The 19,490-nt window shown below is 48.7% G+C and overlaps 2 protein-coding genes across 10 annotated transcripts in view; both read right to left on the reverse strand.

The window, feature by feature from the left end:
• Taok2 (TAO kinase 2) overlaps positions 1-7,110 on the reverse strand; it is a 20,661-nt gene extending 13,551 nt beyond the window's left edge. For 2 of the 6 annotated variants that reach the window (XR_004945419.1, XM_036192528.1), the window contains exons 1-7: positions 4,817-5,760; positions 1,635-1,801; positions 1,376-1,447; positions 1,180-1,281; positions 547-592; positions 339-435; positions 107-220 (exon numbers count right to left, since the gene is read on the reverse strand). Coding sequence is in view for 5 of the 6 variants with exons in the window: in XM_036192528.1 (XP_036048421.1) it covers positions 107-220; positions 339-435; positions 547-592; positions 1,180-1,281; positions 1,376-1,447; positions 1,635-1,766 (563 nt within the window). In the remaining variant the exon portion in view is untranslated. Of the gene's footprint in view, positions 1-106; positions 221-338; positions 436-546; positions 593-1,179; positions 1,282-1,375; positions 1,448-1,634; positions 1,802-4,816; positions 5,872-7,049 lie in introns of those variants that run through there. The other 4 variants (XM_036192517.1, XM_036192493.1, XM_036192508.1 and 1 more) reach the window with 3 other exon arrangements.
• Tmem219 (transmembrane protein 219) lies at positions 7,062-17,782 on the reverse strand. Of its 4 annotated transcripts, none has more exons than XM_036192565.1 (6): positions 17,674-17,782; positions 15,879-16,080; positions 15,606-15,795; positions 11,951-12,177; positions 9,953-10,122; positions 7,062-7,153 (listed from the first exon to the last, which is right to left on the reverse strand). In XM_036192565.1, exons 2-5 carry the CDS (start codon positions 16,041-16,043, stop codon positions 9,985-9,987), a joined length of 720 nt encoding a protein of 239 aa, XP_036048458.1. In that variant the 5' UTR covers positions 16,044-16,080; positions 17,674-17,782; the 3' UTR covers positions 7,062-7,153; positions 9,953-9,984. The 4 variants fall into 4 exon arrangements, with proteins under 4 accessions (XP_036048458.1, XP_036048467.1, XP_036048449.1 ...); XM_036192574.1 differs by lacking the exon at positions 17,674-17,782 and adding an exon at positions 17,054-17,366; XM_036192556.1 differs by lacking the exon at positions 17,674-17,782 and adding an exon at positions 17,054-17,106 and having other exon boundaries at positions 15,879-16,077.
• Between the last annotated feature and the right edge of the window lie 1,708 nt (positions 17,783-19,490).

The raw sequence follows: 19,490 nt of genomic DNA on the forward strand, positions 1-19,490 counted from the left end.
CTGGGAGGACAGGAGGAAAGAAATGCTAACCACTGAACCCAGACCCACACTTCTTTCCAACATCTTGGGAATCTCTTCACCTACAACCTCTCCTCCCCTGACTCACCAGTATGGAGTGCCCACAAAGGAGTTGGCAGGTGCCATGATAGATGCGGAGCCAAAGTCCCCCAATTTTACCAAGCCTGGTTCAGACAGCAAGATGTTTCCAGCCTTCACATCCCTGACAGGCAAAGGGGAAAGATGAAAAATACATCTCAGAAAAGATGTATAGGGGCTTTAGCAAATGAAGACTGGTATAAAATGCACCCCACTCTCAGCCACAGTTGGTACTGTCATACCTATGGATCATGTTGTGTGAGTGTAGATATGCCAGGCCCTGAAGTGCCCCATGGGTCACAGCTGCAATCTCCACCTCCTGAAGGGGCTTCTTGTGCACTGCAGGAGGAGGCAAAGTAACAAACTGAGGCGGCCACAGGGGTGGAGTAAGTTACTTCCTCCTACAGCTTTCCTGCTTATCTTCCTTACCCCATTTTCTGATTTACTTACCTTCTAAAAGATCAGAAGCTGAGCCCAGGCAATACTCCATCACCAGCTAAGGAAGGGTCAAGTGTTAGAGATCAGCAGATTCTGGCCACCCCTGGCCCAGCTCCCTTGAGCAGAAACTCAAAACAGAACTTTCTTGTTTATCTTCCACTCAGGCAATGCCAAAAGGGTAATGACAGAGAGGAAGGGCAGCTAGAGAAAACAAGAGGTGGTAGGAGAGTCTCTGGATTCAAGGCCTCCCTGAGAATGACTCCAAGACGCCTACCATCGCCCCATCCAGACCCCTGTAAAGCCCCTTCAGTCAGCTCCTCCTAAAGAACATATATCCCTTGCAACTTGTTAACTGTCCAGGTCACTCTGGGTCAGCCTCTCCCTCCTGTACCTATACAAATGCTTGTATTTCTGTTTGTTTTTCTTTTTGATACAGGATCTCACTGTGTAGTCCTAGCTGGCCTTAAATTCACAGAGATCTACCTGTTCTTGTCTCCTCAGTGCTGGGATTAGAGGTGTATGCCACCGTGCCTGGCTCATGGGTTTCCTGAGGACTGATGTGGTCAGGAGAGACTGGCACTAAGGAGGCTGGACTAGGGAAAGACGGGTCTGAGTAAAACTTGTGGCCGTTATGAGACAACTCACCCAAGCTGTGTGCTCCCTCAGGTAACAGCCCCGGTACTGAATGGTATTGGGATGTCGCAGCTTCTGTAAGAACCGCACCTCCTTGATGATGTCCTGCCATTTCTAGGAGGTCGAGAGAAGAGGGGATTACCCAGACTGCATGTTGAGACTAAGGCCCTCTGCCCTCCACAGCCTGATCTCAATGAGCCTGCCTCACCTCATTGGACTGCTTCCCACTATAAGACATCTTCTTGATGGCCACCACCTCACTGTTCCGGACATCCCGGGCCTAGAGGACCAGATTGGAAGGGGAAAGGCTACTTTGGGCACGGGGTGGAGGAGGAGCCGCTGAGCCAGTAGCAGAGGTGGGAAGGGCTACCGTGGTGGGCTGGTGCCAAAGGCCTGAATGGAGGCCCACAGGTCTAAAGACTCTATCCACCCTTGCTTGTTTTACCCTCTTTTAAGACCCAACTCACAAAGTACACAGCTCCAAAGCTGCCATGGCCAATTTCCCGGAGGTCAGAGAAAAGCTTCTCAGGGTCATCCTTGAAGAAGAGCTCAGCTACATCAGGGTCCTTCAGGCTCCCTGCTCGGCCCCCAGCTGGCATGATGGCCCCTGGGGGCCCTGAGATTGGGACCTTGCCTGGGAAAAGTAGATAGGACCATTAGAGCAAGGACAGTGCCCTGAGGGAGCTAAAGGGCCTCCCTCAAGTTTCTGCCTTCTCCCCTTCACTTACTGATGAGAGGGAGGCACAGCTGAGGAAGGGCAGGGGCTATTAGTTAACAACATCAAAACTTAAAAAAAAGGTTACCCTGGGTGTGTGTGGGGTGTCCCTGGAGTCCCTAAAATTGCCAGGAAGACAATTCTGGGAAGCTGAGCATCCTCATCAAGTCCCTCAGCCTTCAACAATTTCCCAGTTCCCTACACACAGCCATTCTCCTCAAGCAGAAGTTTCTGCCTCCCAGCCAGAGCTTCACATCCCACATGTCCTGTCCCACAAGTTCTCATAGTCCAGTGATTTCCAGGCACCTTCCTGTCTCCCTTGGTGTTGAGGCTACCTCCTCCTTCAAGCTCTCACACACTGGATGAGAACAGGAAACAGTCAGGCCGGATGTGGTGGAAATCCGGCCATTGTTACAAGTGGGTACTGGCCTAAAGAGACCAGGAGACTCATTTTCAAAAAAACATAGGGACACTGTGGCAGGGAGGACATCTAGAATGGGAACAGCAGGGACTGGCACCTGACTCTGAGGACCTCTGTGTTCTGGGTTATCAACTGCTAAGCAGCACACCTGTGCGTGGGATGTTGTGGGTCACAAATAACATTCATTGAGCATGGACATTTAAGTATCTCACATGCATCACCTCTCACTGGGCTCCTACAACCTTGTGGATAAATAATATTGTTACCTTTATCCTTTATAGATAAGTAAACAGGTTCAGAAAGGTCAAATGGTCTGCCCAAAGCTAGTTTGCCACCACCAGGCATTCAGAATGACCATTTTCCAGACAGAGTCACTGAGGCCGAGAGGAAAAAGGGCTTTCCCAAGGTCACAGAACAGGACCTTTTCCTTTCTGGTCAGGACAACATTGTTAGGAGGGCAACTAAGCACAGCCTCCCGTTAGAGAAAAGCCACTCAGGTCATTGTAGCCCCTAGTGGGTGGGGCACTCTAGGCCAAATCCAGAGAGAAAGTTGCCGCAAGATTCCGAAACCAGAACGCACAGACACTCCAAGATAAGCCTTTTGAAGGACTAGTGGGGAATTTAGACACAAAGAGCCCTCAGCAGAGTTGGACTCCCCAGGCAGAGTTCTAGCTACCTGAAAGTACCTAACAACCTCAGCATATAATTATATTCTGTGGTGCATTGTTTCTTGTCCATGCTGTTAATTTTGTCTCCTCAGCTCAACTGGAAGCTGGAGGGTAAGGAGGGAGCCTGAGTCTTTGGTGAGCCCCCAGGGTGTGAAAGCCTCAGAATAGCTGGTGAGATTGATTGATTGATTGCCCTCAGCAACTCTGAGTCTGCTCAAGGCAGGCCCCCTTCTCCTGGAGCAAAAAGTGGCAATCACCACATACCCACACAAAAGGCAGGTGCTCACAACTTGCCAAGGGAACCGTCAAGACTTCTTCACCGCTAACAAGCCCAAGACTGCAGACCCAGAACCTCAGGCCACACGAAAGAAGGGCAGCCACTGGAAAACATTACACAGCCCCCTTCCTTGCAATAACATTTGAGCAATTACCAAGGTCTGGGCTAAAGCATAATCACCTTCTAAAATCCATGTTGCAAAAGAGTCCCTGAATTATCTTACCAGTACATCCCATCTGCAACATATAGCAACAGAGCTTCAGGTAAGTTCCTGACACTTCTCTTTGGTTAAATGGATTACAGAATGAAACGATATGAGATCTCACACTCAGAACACTTTGTAGACACTAAACGAATGGATTTTCCTCCTTAGATTCTAGGGTTGCCACAAGGCTTAATCTTGGAGGTTGGAGGAGTAGAGAGGGGCTCATTCTAATTCAACAGCTAAGAAAAGCCACTACAGCCATCATTTGTCAGAAGAGAGAGCTCTTTCTGGAACCCAGGCCAAAGTCTGGGATCAGGGTAAAAATGAAGGTCACATTAGAAAGAAGACCCATGAGGCAGAAGCACATGCAGAGCTTCCTCTCAGGAAAAGCTCAAGTATAACCTTTCTTGAAAGGAAGATCATTATACCCCAATTTTTACACCTCACCCTGATACAGTCTCCTGTCAATCCCAGGCTCAGAAGAAATGAGATGGCAAGAAAAAGGTACAAGTCAGGGACAAGACTTGGGTTAAAATCCTGATTCTGCCACTTGGTGACCTTGAACAACCTCTCTGGGCATCAATGTTCTCAACTGTAAAATGGGAAGACAATAATAAAAGGATTCCCATGGGTTGAGCAGGTCTGAGTGTGGCATGAGAAAAATGTATTTTAAAGTACTCTGTAAAGGGTAGGTCACTTGGCAAATGTATGAGATTATTTACACCGTCACAGCTAGAGACAGGTGGGTAAATGCAGCTGGAGGAAAATATTACCAAGTGTACACACACACACACACACACACACACACACACACACACACAGCTTTGAAAGGACAAAAATTCCAACTAGACCAAGCCAGAAAAGACTATAAAGCAGCATCCAGTGCGGTGGCTTGCACCTCCAGCCAGAGCAGTCGAGAGGGTAAGACAGGACCGCCTCAGTGTAAGGACTGATGGACCAGCCAGGGCTACAGAAAGGCTGTCTCAACCAAAATAAATAAATTAATAAAAAGGTAAGCCCACCTACATGGGAATCAACAGCCTAGAGCAGCCCAGAAAGAAATCATGTAGAAGAGGGCAAAAATAATAAGGCAGAAGGCTAGAGGTGGAAACCCTTTTGATTAGCTAAGCATCCTAGGGCGTGACCCTTAGTGACATGACAGGCCCTGTCACCTGAGGTCCCCTTCAACCAGACACAATGAAGGGAAGAGGAAGGGAGAAAGGTGGTGACAGAAGGCAAGGCTGGCCAGAACCTGACCATGGGCCCAGCAGGGCTTCCCCATCCTGAGCAGAGGGCTTGTCCAGCCCCAGCTTCTCAGAAAGGAACTGGCCACAGGGACTCATGCCATGCACCCGTGTCTCACCTGGTAGGGGTCACTATGGTGCCCCAGCGCCTCCGCTTCCGCCTGGGGTACTCCAGTTGCTCTGACAAGCAGGGAGAGGGGCAAGGAGATCGTCCCCCTTGCCACCTCTTCCTCAGCTTTCGCCCTTTCTGAGGGGCGGGCCCGGGAAGCCTCCCCTGGAGGGGAGGGGGTGACAACCTGATCTGACCTCGCGGTCCAGTCCTCCCCCAACTCCGAGGCGACAGTTGCTGAATCCCGGATTTCCGATTGTGGGGTCTGAGCCCCGTATATTTGCAAGGACCAAAAATGAATCCGATATTTGGACGCCTGGAGAATGAACCCCGGATACTGGCGCACGAAAGAGACTGAATCCCAGGTATTTTAAATTGTATAAAACACAGACCCAGGTTGGTAAAGGTTGGGACTCGAGTCCCAGATGTCTGATATATGAGGGCTCGATACCAGGGTATTTAAGAAACGAGGGACCAAGCCCCAAAATCTGGGACCCAGGGGCCTGAGCCCCAGGTCTTGGGCCACCGACACGGGGCCCACCCCGAGGACGCCCGGCTGCACGGCCCCTCTCAGGCTGGGGTCCGAGAGTTGACAGCCCCCACTCCAGCCCCGGCCTCCTCCCTTCCCCGTCCTCTCTCTCCGGAACAGCTGAAAGACTGTAGCTGCGGCGCTGCCGATCGTCCCTGCGCCCTCACTCCCTTTCCTCTTCGTCTCAGCTTCTCACCGCACCACAGCCCTGCTCTCGTCCCGGCCTCCCTCTCCCTCTTCCTCCCAATTCCAAGATGGAGACCGGGCGGGAGCGCGCAGGCGCGGTAGGGACGCCCGGCCAAAGGGGGTGGGGCCCCAAAGGAAATAGCCCCGCCCCTCGCCTCTAGCTGCCGCGGCCAAGAAGAGAAGCTGCCCTCGAGCCCAAGTGCGCGCGCGCCCCGCCACGCGGATCCTGGGTGGGAAGAGGAGAGGAGAAAGGCTGGGCTTGCTTGGGGAGGAGCCCAAGCGCGCTGTCCGAGGACTGCCGGTGGAGAGAGCTGTAGCGCATGCGCCCGCCCAGCTGTCGCGCTGCGACTGAGCTTGTTGCTAGGGGAAGCTCCGAGGGGGCGCGCAAGGAAGGAAAGCTGCGGTCTGCGCCTGCGTGCAGCAGAAAAGCTGAGCGGAGTGAAGCCAGGGTGCTAGCGGCTGCGCGGAAAAGGCGGGAAAAACGGGCCATTAAGATGTTCCTAAGTATCTAAACTAGACCTTGGCTCCCGAGTGCGAGGATGAGGTACTAGAGTTGGGGAAACCCGTCCAGTAGGGTTCTATGACTTGCCAAAAGTCATGATGCACTTCGGTCAATGCATTTCCACCATCTGAAAGCCCCTACCTAAACAGAATCAGCAAATTAAGTTGCTGGAAGAAAACAAGCGATCAAATGGCACAGGTGGGGGGTCACAGTATGCCTAAAAGGTATAGTGGCGGCTTAATTCCAGCACTCAGCGGGCTGAGTCTGAAGCAGAAGAATACAAGTTCCACAGCAGCCTGTAACCCAATGGAATCACACTATCAAAAAACAGAACAAACAAAAAAAAAAAACCAAGTTGGGCGTGGAGGCCACGCCTTTAACGCCAGCACTTAGGAGGCAGAGGCAAGCAGATCTCTATGAGTTGGAGGCCAGCTTGGTCTACAAATCCAGTTCCAGGACAGCCAGGGCTGTTACACAGAGAAACACTGTCTCAGAAAAAACAAACAAACAAACAAAAAAACCCCAAATGAGAAAATAAAGCAAGCAGCAGGATGGCTCAGGCATTTCATCCCAGCACCTGGGAGGCAGAGGCAGGCAGATCTTGGAGTTTGAGGCCAGCCTAGTCTACACAATGAGTTCCAGGCTAAGCAGGGGGCTATACAGTGAGATCCTGTCTCGAAAAACAAGCAAAATAAAACAAGGCTGGAGATATAGTTTAGTGAGAGAGTGCTTGCCTAGCATATCTGAGGCCCTATGTTCAATCCATAGCACCACAAAACAGACAGGATCAAAACAGCTAAGCTGGTGCTTGCTATGAAAGTCTGGCAACCTGAGTTCAATCCTCCGTACCCACAGAAAGGCTGAAGAAGAGAACACAAGCATCGTTCTTGTGATCTCCACATATATACCATGGCACATACATACATCACGAGTGTGTGTACACACAATAAGAAAAGGAACATCCTTTAAGTCAACAAGGAAAAGTACCCCCAAAAGGCATACTTTAATCCAGTCCCCAATAAGTACCTTACACAATAATGGTCAAAAAGCCATTTATTTCCCCACATTCCATTTCTTTGTTTTTTGTAACAGGTCTTCTAAACTCAGAAGTAGGCCCAAGAGTTCTTCACCTGGAGAAAAAGAAAAACAGAAGAGGTAAGAGAGGCCCCTGGCAGAAGCTCTGCATGGATGTAGAAACTGAGGGAGGAACAGCGGAAGGGACATCTTGAGACAGGTTCTGCCACTTAATCCCACAGGGGTAGCCTCGGAACCCCAGGATCAACCAGTGGCCAAAAAGCTGAAAGCCTTTTCCCACTCCTGAATTTAATGAGCTCCGCTGTTTCCTATTCTAAGTCTAGAAGGTGGGACAGTGAGACCTAGCTTCAAGGAAAATTAACACAGTCCTCTGGAGCGTCCAGTTCCTCTGGGCTGGAGCAGTTCCTCCACACTCTAGGCTGTCTCCACTCTCCCACAGTCATTTCCTAGTCCACAAAGGCCAGCAAAACCTAGGGAAGGCTCAAGAGCTGGATGCCTAACACTTTCAAATGGAATGGGACCCTCCCAACAAAATGAAGATCTTCTTTGGATTGATTTTTTTCACTCAATCAAAGGACATGAATTAGTGGTATTAATAGGAGTAGGCCATCCTTTGCTACATTTGCCTAGCTCATTCCTTCCAAAAATCTAGTTAGCAGAGAAAACTGTTTTCTAAATGCAATAAAGACCACATGAAGCCGGGCAGTGGTGGCGCACGCCTTTAATCCCAGCACTCGGGAGACAGAGGCAGTCAGATCTCAGTGAGTTCAAGACCAGCCTGGTCTACAAAGTGAGTTCCAAGACAGCCAGGACTGTTACACAAAGAAACCCTGTTTTGAAACAACAACACCACAATAATAATAATAATAATTTTGCCAGAGGTAGTGGTATATGCCTTTAATACCAGCACTCAGAAGGCTGAGGTAGGTGAATCTCTGTGACTTTGGGTCCAGTCTGGCTTACACAGCAAGATTCTGGTCATCCAGGGCTACATAGTGAGATCTTATATCAAAATGAATAAATAAATATTAAATAAATTTCAGGAAAAAAGCAAGACTATATATTTAAAACAGATCATCAGACTTGAACCCTCTGAATGCATCATTACTGTCATGGGGTAGGTGTGAAGTACAGCTCCCATAAGTCTTACAATCACAACATTCCTTGGAAGGCAGAAGTCACAGAGGCTATGTACGAAAGCATATCAGGTTAAAAAATAAGGCTCCAGTGTGGTGGTCACGCCTTTAATCCCAGCACTCGGGAGGCAGAAGCAGGTGGATCTCTGTGAATTTGAGGCCAGCCTGGTCTACTTAGTGAGTACCAAACCAGCCAGAATTACTCAGTGAGGTTTCATCTAAAAAACAAACAAGAAAACACCTTTAATCCCAGCACTCAGGAGACAAAGGCAGGCAGATGTCTGTTAGTTTGAGGCCAGCCTGGTCTAACAGTATGTGTCAGGTGGCTGGAGCTACAAATGAGACCGTCTCAAAACAAACAAAAAAAGTAAAATAAGGGGCTGGTGGTTCAGTGATTAAGAGCACTTACTGCTCTTAAAGAGAACTGGGGTTTGGATCCCAGCACCCACATTTAGCAGCTCAAAACTACCTATATCTCCAGCTCCAGGGGTTCTGCCACCCTTTCTGGCCTCCTTGAGATCCTGTGTACATATGCGCATAAAATCATGCCGGCACACATATACACACATAAATAAAGATAAATAAATATAAATATATATATTTAAATATAAAGGTAGGGCCTTAGGGGGTTAAAATACATAAATAGGTAAAAGCAAACCACATCCACTCCTGGGGAAAGTTTTCATTTACATAACCATACCTCCAATGACCTTCATTGGCTGCGATCTTGTCACTCACTGATCACACACTTGGAACGCATCACTGTATAAAACTGGAAAGCATTATAGCAGGGACTTATGGGAGAGCGAGAACACTGTCAGGAAGGAAAGGGAGGAGGTGTCTTTTTTTTTTTTTTTTTTTTTTAAAGACAAGAGTTCTGTGTTTAGCCCTGGCTGTCTTGGAACTCACTCTAGACCAGGCTGGCCTCCAACTCACAGAGATCCGCCTGCCTCTGCCTCCCAAATCCTAGGATTAAAGGCATGCGATGCCGCTGCCACTATCCAGCTTAGGGAAGGCATCTGAATTGCTGATAATAGTCTTTCTCCCAGGGTGGAATTTACAAGTGTTCACTTTATAATAATTTGCCAAAATGTGCTTTTATGGTTTTTCTTTTTACATGAAAGTCACTTATTTCATAGTAAAAACAGGCCCAGGAAGATGTCTCAGCAGGTAAAGGTTCTTGCCATGAGAGCAAGCCTGTGACCTGAGTTTAGTTCTCTTGACCCTACATAAATGTGGAGGAAGAGAATCAGCTCCACAAGGTGGTTCTCTGACCTCAACATGCACACCATGGTACATGCTTGGCCACACACACACACACACACACACACACACACACACACACACACGCACGCGCAGAAAAAACTAGAAATAATAAAAACATTGTATGTTTATGGAGAAAGCTGTTCTCGGTTCCCATAAAGAGATGCTGAATAAGGCTCTCAGGAGCACACAGGAAGCAGTATTTGAGGATGGATTCTTTTCTTTTTTTTTTTTTTTTTTCCTTTCTTTTTTCTTTTGAAAGACTTATTTATTTATTATATATACAATGTTCTGCCTGCAGGCCAGAAGAGGGCACCAGATCTCATTATAGATAGTTGTGAGCCACCATGTGGTTGCTGGGAATTGAACTCGGGACCTCCAGTGCTCTTAACCTCTACACCATCTCTCCAGCCTCTTGAGGATGGATTCTAAAGGTTGGCTTTACCAAGGTACAACTGCCATCCCTTCCCCACCCCGATTCCCACAGAATCTCACCTGGGAAGAGAGTAAGGAGCAGGCTGGTACCCTCAAAGCCTTGTTCTAGACCAGTGGAACTCTGGGCGCGGATGGAAACACACAGCCGTGACACAGCAGAGAAAACCACAGAAGAGAAGCAGGAAGGAGCCCAGGACCAGTAGTCTGGTGCCACACAGGGTGAGCTCCTCCTAGTGGTGGGGACAGGGAGGGAAGGGAGATGACAGACAGGGTTGGGAGTCTTCCAGTGGCAAGATATCTTGTCCCATACCCTGAAGAACAGAGACGAGCCTCCACGAGGCAGAGTCCTTCTGACGACACCTGGGAAGCTGCTGAGGCAGGTGAAAGGTACCATGTGTCCTAATGGGTTCCAAACTGCTTTCTTGCCCAATCACCACCTGAACTCCCAGGATGACTCCCCAGGAGTCACTGTTCTCCACATTCCACCAGTCTTTTTCTTTTTCATGACACAAGGTCTTATTATACAGCTCAGGCTGGCCTTAACCCTCTTGTTCCTCCTGCCTTGAGCCTGCTGAGTGCTGGGGTGACAGGTGTTTACCATCACATCCAGGCATGGTCCTTTTTAAATATGTTTATATGTATGTTTGTATTATGGGTGTTTTGTCTGCATATGTATCTGTGCACCACCTGCATGCAGTACCTGCAGAGTCCAGAAGAGGGCATCAGGTCTCCTAGAACTGAGGTCACAAACAGCTGTAAACTGCTATGTGGGTGCTGGGAATGGAACCCAGGTACTCTGGAGGGGCAGCCTGTGCTCTTAACTACTGAGCCACCTCTCCAGCCAGCCATAAAACTTTTGTTGCCAGCAGGGTAGTGATGTTGGTGCACACTTTAATCCCAGCACTCGGGAGGCAGATGCAGGCGGATCTCTGTGAGTTCGAGGCCAGCCTGGTCTGTAGAGTGAGTTCCATGACAGGCTCCAAAGCTACACAGAGAAACCCTGTCTCGAGAAAAAAAAAAAAAACACACACACACAAAACTAAAACAAAAAACCTTTTGTTGCCAGCAAGTGGCTTTACCTGCTTAAAGACTGTACAGTTAGAGCCAGATTCTGCTTCCCCTAATGGCCTCTTTTGTTTGTTTGTTTTTGCTGAGACAGGGTTTCTCTGTGTAGCCCTGGCTGTCCTGGAACTTGCTCAGTGCATCAGACTGGCCTCTGCCTCCTGAGTGTTGGAATTGAAGGCGTGGGCCACCACTGCCTGGCACAAATGGCCTTTTTAAATATGGGGAGAGTGTAGCAGCCCTCTACCCACTCCCCTCCCACTCAGTCCAGCTCCTCTGCCCTGCAGAGTGAGAGCCTCCTTCTGTTCCCAAAGAGCTCTAGATGGCTCCTACTTCAGAGTCAAACTATAACATTTAGCCTAACATTCACAGCAATTCAGGGATCGGCTGAGACTGAGATTTCTCCTGCTTCCTTCTATATCATTCCTAAGCACCTCATGTGAATCCCAAAAGGCTGGGCTGCACTCATTTCTTCCTTGAAGGATCATCTTACCAGGGAAAAGGGGCTGGACCCCTACCGGGTCTCACCAGCTAGTCCTGGCTGTTCTAGAACTTCGGACATAAGCAAACAGGAAATGGTTGCTGACCCTGACCAAATCTGCTTCATCAGGTACTGTGCTGAGTACTTTACGGTCATCTTACTCAGTCCTTAGGTGCTGGAATTTGTAGATCCATCACAGTTATCATTTGCAGATGAGGAAGCTGAGTCTTAGAGGGGTTCTGATACTTGCCTAGACCACACTGCCTTATAAAAACCTATGCTTGTTCACACTTGCTCTTCTTTTTTAATGAACTGTCATTACGAAGTCCAGACTGGCCTTGAGCTTTCCATCCTCCAGCCTCAGACCCTGGAGTACCAGGGTTGCAGGATATCAAGGCACTACACCCGACCAAGCCCGTTCTTCCTCCGCTATGTGAAGCTGCCTCCTTAACCCTGTCAGGCAGTGCTCCACATGACAGTCTATAAAGCCTTGAAGACCAGCCTGAGGCACTTACCGAAGTAAGGAGCTTGGTGAGCACAAAGCGTTCGTGGCTCCAAACCCTGACACACTCTTCACCCGTCACAGGGCTCAGGGTAGCATTTCCAGCTCCCTCCTCTGAGCAGGATATAGGGGGCTGGCTAGAGGGCAGGATTTCTGGACCAGCACTGAAATAGAGGCAGGTCTCTGGAATCCTTCCTGAGACTCTGGCTGTGACAAGGATAGACTCTCCTGCAGAGGACCCTGCAAGAGGCACAAGACAAGAGGTAGAAAACCGAGTGCACAGCCAGAGAGACAGCCAGCAGCACAGAGCACTCACTGGCTGTTCTTCCAGGGGACCTGAGGTAAGTTCCCAGCACCCACAGCTAGAGCTTTCTAACTGCCTGCAAATCCAGCTCCAAGGGATCTGATCCCTTCTTCAGGTCTCCTCTGGTAAACACACACACACACACACACACACACACACACACACACACACACACACGCAAACCAGGCGTGGTTAATCTCACCATTCAGGAGGCAGAGGCAGGTGGAGTTCTGGGTTTGAAGTCAGCCTGGTCTACAGAGCAAGTTCTAGGACAGCCAGAGCTACCAAGCCAAACTAAAAACAAAAACACAAACAAACAAAAAACAAAAATTAAATCTTCGCAATATGTAAATATTGAAAAGTTAACTTCTCCTTTTAGCAGTTATCCACTGGGCACCAAAATCCATTAAGGTTCACACCCTATTTCAAATTACTGGACAAAAGATGGCTTACTTAGCAAGTAGCTTTAGAGCGATTTTCATCAGAAAAAACACTGAGTTAGATTGTCATCTCACTGTATAGGTAACCCAGATGTAGTAAGGAACACACCAACCAAGGAAAGCTTTCAGAAAGGATTAAAGAAAATACAGGGGGTTGGGGATTTAGTGGTAGAGCGCTTGCCTAGCTGAGGTTCAATCCTCAGCTAAAAAAAAAAAAAAGAAAGAAAGAAAGAAAGAAAGAAAAAATAATACAGGTTATATTCCAGTGTTGAAGGCATTTCTATGAAAGACATAAAACCAAAAGTTTGTTTGTGGTGATATATTGTGTTCCCCAAAACACTGTGCACCCTAATAAACTTATCTGGGGTCAGAGAACAGAACAGCCTCTAGATACAGAGGCCAGAAAATGGTGGCACACACGCCTTTAATCCTAGCATTCCAGAGGCAGAGGTCATCTGGATCTCTGAGTTCAAGGCCACACTGAAAACAGCCAGGCGTAGTAACAAGAGCCTTTAATTCCAGGAAGTGATGGCAGGAAACAGAAAGGTATTCAAGGTGTGAGGATGAAGAACTAGAGTTGGGTTAAGCTTTTAGGATTTTGAGCAGCACAGTTCAGTCTGAGGAAACAGGATCAGCTGAGGAATTAGCGAGGTGAGGTGGCTGTGGCTTATTCTGTCTCTCTGATCTTCCAGCATTCACCCCAATACCTTGTTCCAGGTTTATTTTTATTAATAACACTCTTTCAGATTCATGTTACATGCCCGGGGTGGTGGTGGCACACGCCTTTAATCCCAGCACTCGGGAGGCAGAGGCAGGTGGATCTCTGTGAGTTCGAGGCCAGCCTGGGCTACAGAGTGAGATCCAGGACAGGCTCCAAAGCTACACAGAGAAACCCTGTCTCAAAAAACAAAACAAAACAAAACAAAAGATTCATGTTACATTTGTTATTTGCTCGGAGCCCAGAGTAGCCTAGTAACCATCATCTAGCCATGTTGGCCTAGAACTCATGGCGATTCTCCTACTCAACCTCCCAGCTGTTGGGATTATAGACATCAGCTATCACCCAACTTCTATCATCATTTGAGATGAGCAAGGAGGATGCTCAGCAAACTGTTGGTGAGCTTACATTTGCTCTGTCTAGCTGTGTGGTCTGAATTTCTGTATGGCTGGGGATGCAGCCCAGTCAGTGAAGCGCCTCTAGACCACAAAGCAGCAGAGGTTAAGAGTGGTGCCACACCTCTGTAATCCCACCACCGAGACGTGGAAGCAAGCAGGCAGGCAGATCATGAGTTCAACACCATTCTTGGCAACACAGTGAGTTTGAGGCTAACCCTGGCTAAGTGAGACCCTGTTACAAACTAACAAACACCAAAAAAGCAAACGTACAGTACTAAAGAAAGAAGAAAGGGGGCAGATAAGATGGCTTGGCCTCAAAAAGTCCTTGCCTTGTAAGTCTGAGGACTGACATTTGGTACCCAGAAGCCAGGTAAAGGTGGAAGGAGAGAACTAACTACAAAAAGGTGTCCTGACTACCCCTAACATCAATAATAAATTTAAATGACTTTGAAAAAAAGAAAGAAAAGAAAAAGGCCTGCATCCTTTGATTCATTTATATTACTGATAGAAACTAATCTTAAGGAAAGGACTAAGAAAATGCAAGTATGTTAAGAGCTAGGGGTGTCGCTCAGTGGCAGAGCAGACGCACAGCATATATGAAACCCTTGGCTCATTCTTTTTTTTTTTTTTTGGTTTGGTTTGGTTTGGTTTTTTTCAGGGTTTCTCTGTGTAGCTTTGGAGCCTGTCCTGGACTAGCTCTGTAGACCAGGCTGGTCTCAAACTCACAGAGATCTGCCTGCCTCTGCCTCCCGAGTGCTGGGATTAAAGGCGTACACCCTGCCCCCACTCCCCCCACCCCAGCTTTTGGGCTCATTCTTAAGCAGCCTGGTCTACAGAGTGAGTTCCAGAAAAGGCACAAAGCTACACAGAGAAACCCTGTCTTGAAAAACAAAACAAAAAAAGATTAACCACAGAGTTATCCTACATTCCACTTGTACCTATGCTCTCAAAAGTACTAAAATGTATCTCCACACAAAATCTAGTGTTAAGAATGGCATATTCCTTCCTTCCTTCCTTCCTTCCTTCCTTCCTTTCTTTTTTGAGACAGTTTCTCATTATGTAGCCTTGGCTGGCCTAGAGCTTGCTATGTAGATTAGGCTGGCCTGGAATTTGTAGAGATCTGCCTGCCCACCTTGTCCTCCCCAGTGCAGGGACTAAAAGTATGCAGCACCATAAAGAACCTTAAAAACCTCAAGTCACAAAGGACTGCATGTTGTAACAAAGTCCAGAAGAAGCAGACCACCAGAGACAGAAAGTAGACTTGTTGGGGCCTGGGAGCTTGGGGGAAAGGGGACAAGGACAGCCAAGGTACAGATCCACTCAGATGATTTAAAAAAAAAAAAAAAAGTTCTAAAATGGATTTCAAGGTGGCTCCACAGTTGTGTAAACAGACTAAAAGTAACTGACTTGTATACTTTAAATGGGTGAACTACACATTGGCATGTGACTCACACTTCAAGGCTGTCATATATATGCATGTGAGGTGGTTTCAGAACTCAATGTAACCCAGGCAGAACTGGCATGCAGGAGCTATGTCTCCATCTCTCTACATATACACAGTGGGGAGGAGTATGGTTTTAAACCTAAGGCTCCTAGGGTATTCTAGGACAGAACTGAAGAAACTTGGAACTGGAACAGCAAAGCCAAAACACAGAACCTACACTGTGGACAACATTCACTACCAGTATCCTATCCTATCTAGCTGTATTACAGCAGGAGTAACTAAGAGGTATAGCTGTGCCCACGGTCACCAGTCTGTCCCAACCCTAAGTGTTCTGATGCCGAACCCTATGCTCCCCAGCTCTCACCTTTCAATCCTATCTGACTACCACGGATCTTGGCTTGGAATGTTTGGGTTTTGTTCCTATCTGGACCATCTCCGAAGTTCAAAGTAGTCAGTAAGCCGACAACGTGAGGCCCTCGCCACTTCCCTGTGACTGTCCCATTCACGGGGCACAGGCTCAGCTGGCCAAAAGACCTCAAGAAGGAAACCCAATCCTGTGTGCAAAGAGAGGGAGAGAGAAGTGAGATTAGCAGCGGGGGCAGGCACATACCAGAAGGGCGGGCACCCGGGTACTTACCTGGGGAATGTCAGGGCTACGTAGGCCAGATGTATGGGTGAGGAGGAAGCCACCAAGGCCCAGGCCAGAGAGGCCAAGGAGCAGCAGGATCACAGTGGCACAGACCAAAGGTGGGTGATGAGCCAGGCAGAGATGCAGGTTGTGCCCTGCCTGGCAGCTGCCCATGGGGAGCAGAGGGGTCCTGGCCTCCGTGGAGTGCCTGCTGGAGGACAGTGAGGCAGAGCTGGACAAGAGCCTGCAGGTCAGAAGGCCCTCACCCATGTTAGGCAAAGGCAAGCCAAAGCTAGAATGAACTTGCTCAAGGCCACACATCAGGTGGCAACGCCAGGATCAAAACCCAAGATTCTGTACTCAAAAAGTGCATCTCCTCAGAGCATTTAAGAAATGCTTGCTCTATTTCATTTCTGAAATAACCAAGGGAGAAGCAGGGAACACCATTCCGTACTAGCAAAGGGGATGTGAAAAGAATTCTCAGCTGGGAAAGAGGAAGTAGTTGATCTGGGTCTAGGAGTTTGGCAGCCAAGCAGTCCAACCAGAATCCAGACCGGAAGCGTCTGGGTTCAAAGTTCCTACTGTGGGGCTAAACTAACCAGTTAGGTAGGAATGAATCTCTCTTGCTGCTCACTAAGTGAAGTTAAGATGGGAAATGGGAGTTCTAAGAACACCAAGTAATGAGGATTCGATGGGGCTGCAGTTTGCTCGGTAAACACGACCATGCCGGACTTCAACAGACGTCCATCTCCTTTCTTTTTATTGGTGTCATACTGATCCTTAGTACCAGAAGAAATACTGTGGCTCAGGGACTTTTAACACAGAAGTGGTAGGGCTAAGGTTTGAAAATCCGTCTCCCAATTTCCCAGTACCCTATTCCAGGCAAGAAGCGACAGACTGATGAAAATAAACATCTGGAAGGCAGGAGATCAGCATAAGGAGTGGGAGAGAGTGGAAGCCACCGAGAAAACGCAGGTGTCACATATGCTCGGTCCCTGCGCGGCCCCACGTCCCGGCATTTCTGCAAGGGGTAGGGTCGGAGGAGGGCGGACAGAGTCTGAAGGGCAGTAGCGGCTGGTGCATCTCGACCTCCCGTCCTCCCCAAAGCCCCCTCCAGAAGGATCTCGACACCCGCATCCCTTCCCGATCCAGCGGCTTCAGGTCCGACCGCCGACAGCTCTCACCGCTTGCAGCCGGGCGGAGGCCGGCGCCCCGTGACGTCACGGACGGCGCGGCGGAGGGGCGGGGCCCATGCCGGCGTACACGCGCTCCGGCCCCTCCCCAATCCGGACGCGCTTGCGCGCTGGCCGCGCGGGCTCTTGCTGGCTTCTCCCCGGACGGGGTCAGGCCAAACCAAAAGGAAATTTGCTCTGGGGGCCAAGTAGAGGAAATAACTCGCCGGGACGTGAGGAAACCAGAAACAGGCTAGGGAGTCCGGGCTAGCCCTCCGGGACACCTCAGGTTTCCCTCCCGAGGAGGGTTTCGGCGGAACCTCACCAAAGTCACTTTTCTGTTGCTTGCCCGCGACCCGTACCTTCGCACAGCCCGGCCGCGCCCAAGTTTCCGGGAAGGATTTGGGGTCCTCTGGGAAGGATGGGGCGGGGCTCCACTCCTCCGCTCTGCAAATGGTATTTTGATTCTGCTCTTCCCTGCCCTCTCAGATACCTAAGGTCTGCCTGCACCTTGGCTTGGCCTGTGACGCCTAGTGGCCCCTAAATGCACAGGACCCTAGACTTGCAAGTCTGCTCAACAGGGAGAGTCTCACCTCACTCTGCACGCCTTTTAGAGAGGGAGATCGTCTTACCTCAAACAGCGTAAGACGGAGCCGGGAATTCAGGTTCAAATCCTCACTCTGGCCGGTGTGGCGGCGCAGCCCTGTAACCCCAGCACTCGAGGTGGAGGCTGGAGGATCAGGAGTTAAAGGTCAGTCGAGTTCAGCCTAGGATCCCCCTAAAACTAAACCCAAATAACAAAATGAATAACTCTGCATGAGCCACAATAATCATCCTGGGGACAAGATAGTCCCTTTTGTTGTTGTTTCTAGACAGGGTTTCTCTGTGTCGCTTTGCACCTTTCCTAGATCTCGCTCTGTAGCCCAGGCTGGCCTCGAACTCACAGAGATCCGCCTGCCTCTGCCTCTCGAGTGCTGGGATTAAAGGCGTGCACCACCACCAGGCTGGCTTTGAACTCTTGATCTTCCTGCCCCTGCAGGCACCAAAACTAAAACACGGAGAAATCCTGGGGGGGGCGGGGGGAAGAACAGTTGGGCAGTGGTGGCGAACTCCTTTAATCCCAGCACTCGGGAGGCAGAGCCAGGCGGATCTCTGTGAGTTCGAGGCCAACCTGGGCTACAAAGTGAGATCCAGGACAGGCTCCAAAGCTACACAGAGAAACCCTGTCTCGAAAAACAAAACAAAACAAAACAAAAGAAACATAGAACAAAAATTGCTGTTGAGAGATGACTCAGTAGTTAAAAAACAAGCTTGATGATTTGAGTGCTACCCCAGAACCCACGCTGGAGAGAACAGACTTACTAAAGTCGTGGTCTGAGCTCCACAGCACGCGCGCACACACACACACACACACACACACACACGCACACACTAAAGATTTAGAAAAGAAAAGAACAAAGTTATGATATTTGTAGGAAAATAAGTACAGCTAGTGATAATCATATTTAGTGAATTAAATCAGCCTTAGAAAGAACCAAACCATGTGTTTGGTTCTAGGATTTTATATAGATATAGGAAATTCAGAGAGAGAGAGAGAGAAAGAGTGTGTGTATGCACACATAAAACACACACACACACACACACACACACACACACACACACACACACGCGAGCGCGAAGTAGAACTGGCTCACCCAAAATAGTGTTCTCCAGGGACTCATGGGAGGGGTGAGAGTGAGAACAGAGAGAAGGGGCAAGTGTGAGAGGGAAGTGTAGGTGTATTTCTCCACACACACTGAGGACATTTAGTTATAGGTGTATTTCTCCACACACACTGAGGACATTTAGTTGTAGGTGTATTTCTCCACACACACTGAGGACATTTAGTTGTAGGTGTATTTCTCCACACACACTGAGGACATTTAGTTATAGGTGTATTTCTCCACACATACTAAGGGACATTTAGTTTCAAATTTTCAAAATAATTTTTTTAATTCAAAGATAATACTTTTCTGTTGCCAAAAAACATTTTGCCATAGGAAAAATCTAACCTGCCAAAAAAGGAACCCTCCAGAGTTAGGGTTGGGGCAAAGTTTTGCTTTTATCTTTCCAGGAGAATAAAAGCATCCAACTAAGGAATCCTGAGACCACTGGACAAATGAAACATCTGAAGAAAAAGGAAGAATCAAGAGAACATGTCCTAAGAAAAAGAGTCAGTTGGCCAAATGGAATCACCCACCTCCAGCTGACCAAACTCAGATTCTGGCTTGGAGCCCCAGACTAGCACCCATGCCACCACCTTGCCCACGTGGCTGCCCCTTCCCACTGGACAACCACCCCATGATTCCAGCTAAATGAGGTGCACCAGAATATAGCATATCATTCCACTTATATGAGGTAAATAAGACAATAGCAAATTCTAGCAAAATGAGGTGCACCAGAAAATGTT

Source organism: Onychomys torridus, chromosome 1 (genome assembly GCF_903995425.1).
Source record: "Onychomys torridus chromosome 1, mOncTor1.1, whole genome shotgun sequence".
Taxonomy (NCBI): Eukaryota; Metazoa; Chordata; class Mammalia; order Rodentia; family Cricetidae; genus Onychomys; species Onychomys torridus.

Excerpts from the sequence above, each read along its gene's own strand:
- Tmem219 (XM_036192546.1), bottom strand. The coding sequence starts at position 16,190 with ATGTGTGGCCTTGAGCAAGTTCATTCTAGCTTTGGCTTGCCTTTGCCT. Across the intron at positions 15,796-15,878 it reads GTAGCCCTGACATTCCCCAG|GATTGGGTTTCCTTCTTGAG; the intron begins GTAAGTACCCGG and ends CTTTGCACACAG. Across the intron at positions 10,123-11,950 it reads TCACCAAGCTCCTTACTTCG|GAGGAGCTCACCCTGTGTGG; the intron begins GTAAGTGCCTCA and ends CCCCACCACTAG.